The following is a 1,627-nucleotide window of genomic DNA, read 5'->3' as shown; positions in this document are numbered from 1 at the left end:
ACAGGCAGGCAATAAGCTGTTCTCTGATTGGTTCATCGTCGGAACAACGGGAAACCATGGATTTCAAACCGTTTCAGCTCAGGACAGGACTGGCATGGTACCAGGTAAGGGCAGATATCACATTTTTATTAATAAATTAGCCGCCCCGGAGTATTAGCCGCACTTGTGGGTTTCCACCAAAATTTTGTCAAAACGCTGCAGCTTGTATTCATGAAATTACTGTACCAGTGATGTGAGGATTATTTTCTTTCAGTGAGATACACTGAATGTACCTTGTTTGCTACTGCTGAGTGTTTTTCCAAGACAGTTTGCATGGCCCTACCACAATGTCAGGACCAAGAGGTTCAAATCACTGCACTGTAAGAACTGAAATTCATTAACAGTGTTCCTGCTTACTCCTCCAGCCAATGTCCCTTTGTTGATCCTGATTATTATTGCGAACGAACAAGGACACAGCGAGGAGGAACAACGCTGCAATCACCGAGTTCAAAACATCCTGAAACAACCAGTGGAAGCAAAATATTTATTCTGAAATACAGGCCTGAAGGAGAACGTGGAGAGTTCCCAACACAGAAGGGATGGTTAAAAATGGCTGCATTGCCATGAAAACAGTTACAGCAATATCCATGTGAGAGGACACTGACACCCAGTGGTCTGATGGTAAGAAGAGCGTTTCTAGTAAAACTTCCTCATTTTACCTTTCTTCTCTTGTTTTTGTGTCAAAGTTTTGCAACTTGGCTACACCTCATAAACCGAGGCACCAAATACATGCAAAAGTGAGGTAAGAGGAGAACTTGTTAGTATTTGAGTGAAAGGGTGTGACTAATTTGTGATGTGAAGGTGTTACACCAGCAAGGCAAACAGTGCCCGTGCTGGGAGGGGTTGTTATCGGATCCAGCACAGCCATCCAGGAACTGATGGAACAGAACGCTCCGTTAGGAAAAACTGCTTCAACCTCCAAAGAACACTGGGGGTCGACTCACACGTACAGAAACAATCACTGAGGCAGCTGACAATGTCCCCTGGGACACGCGATCCTTCCTGTTACCCAGCGGCCACAACAGCCAGGGGACAGCAGGATCACAGTCAGGGGACGTTGGTGCTCGTGGTCAGAGGACATTGGTACCCATAGTCATGGAACATCAATACTCACGGCCAGGAAACAGCAATATTCACGGTCAGGGGACATCGCTACTCACAGCCATCAGCACTCACAACCAGAGCACCCCGGTACTCAGAGTTCACGGGTACTCACAGCCAGCGGCCAGGAGAGGCCCCGAATCCTTGCGTCAAGCCTCAGCAGGTAGAGCAGCAGGAACAGGACGGTGATCCCCGCCTCCATGCGGGCCAGCGCCGCGTAGGCCTCGTACGACCCCACGGCCACGAAGCAGAAGAGGGTGGCCAGTGTCACTAGCTGCAGGACAGGAGGGGTCGGGGGTCAGTGCCGGCTCGGGCCTTGCCCGCGGGCCCCAGGGCTACCCCCGGCCGTACCGTGCGGGAGATCTTCAGTGAGCCCCGCGGCGAGCGGAGGAAGGCCCGGTCCACCTCCAGCCGCGCCATGGCGGCCGGGTGGCCCTGGCGGTGCGCGGCGGGGCCGGGACCCTGGGACAACCCTGGGAGCCGGGGA

The 1,627-nt window shown here is 52.6% G+C and overlaps 1 protein-coding gene across 1 annotated transcript; it reads right to left on the bottom strand.

Annotated features, from left to right (window-relative positions):
- Positions 1-318: 318 nt before the first annotated feature.
- LOC117011204 (chemokine-like factor) lies at positions 319-1,602 on the bottom strand. The gene is given in 4 exon segments (XM_033086532.1): positions 319-444; positions 446-496; positions 1,256-1,414; positions 1,492-1,602. Coding segments are annotated over 4 exon segments (405 nt in total). The 5' UTR covers positions 1,561-1,602.
- Between the last annotated feature and the right edge of the window lie 25 nt (positions 1,603-1,627).

Source organism: Catharus ustulatus, assembly GCF_009819885.2.
Source record: "Catharus ustulatus isolate bCatUst1 chromosome Z unlocalized genomic scaffold, bCatUst1.pri.v2 scaffold_29_arrow_ctg1, whole genome shotgun sequence".
Classification (NCBI taxonomy): Eukaryota; Metazoa; Chordata; class Aves; order Passeriformes; family Turdidae; genus Catharus; species Catharus ustulatus.
The sequence above is the reverse complement of the archived record's forward strand: the minus strand, read 5'-3'. Positions and strand labels throughout refer to the sequence as shown.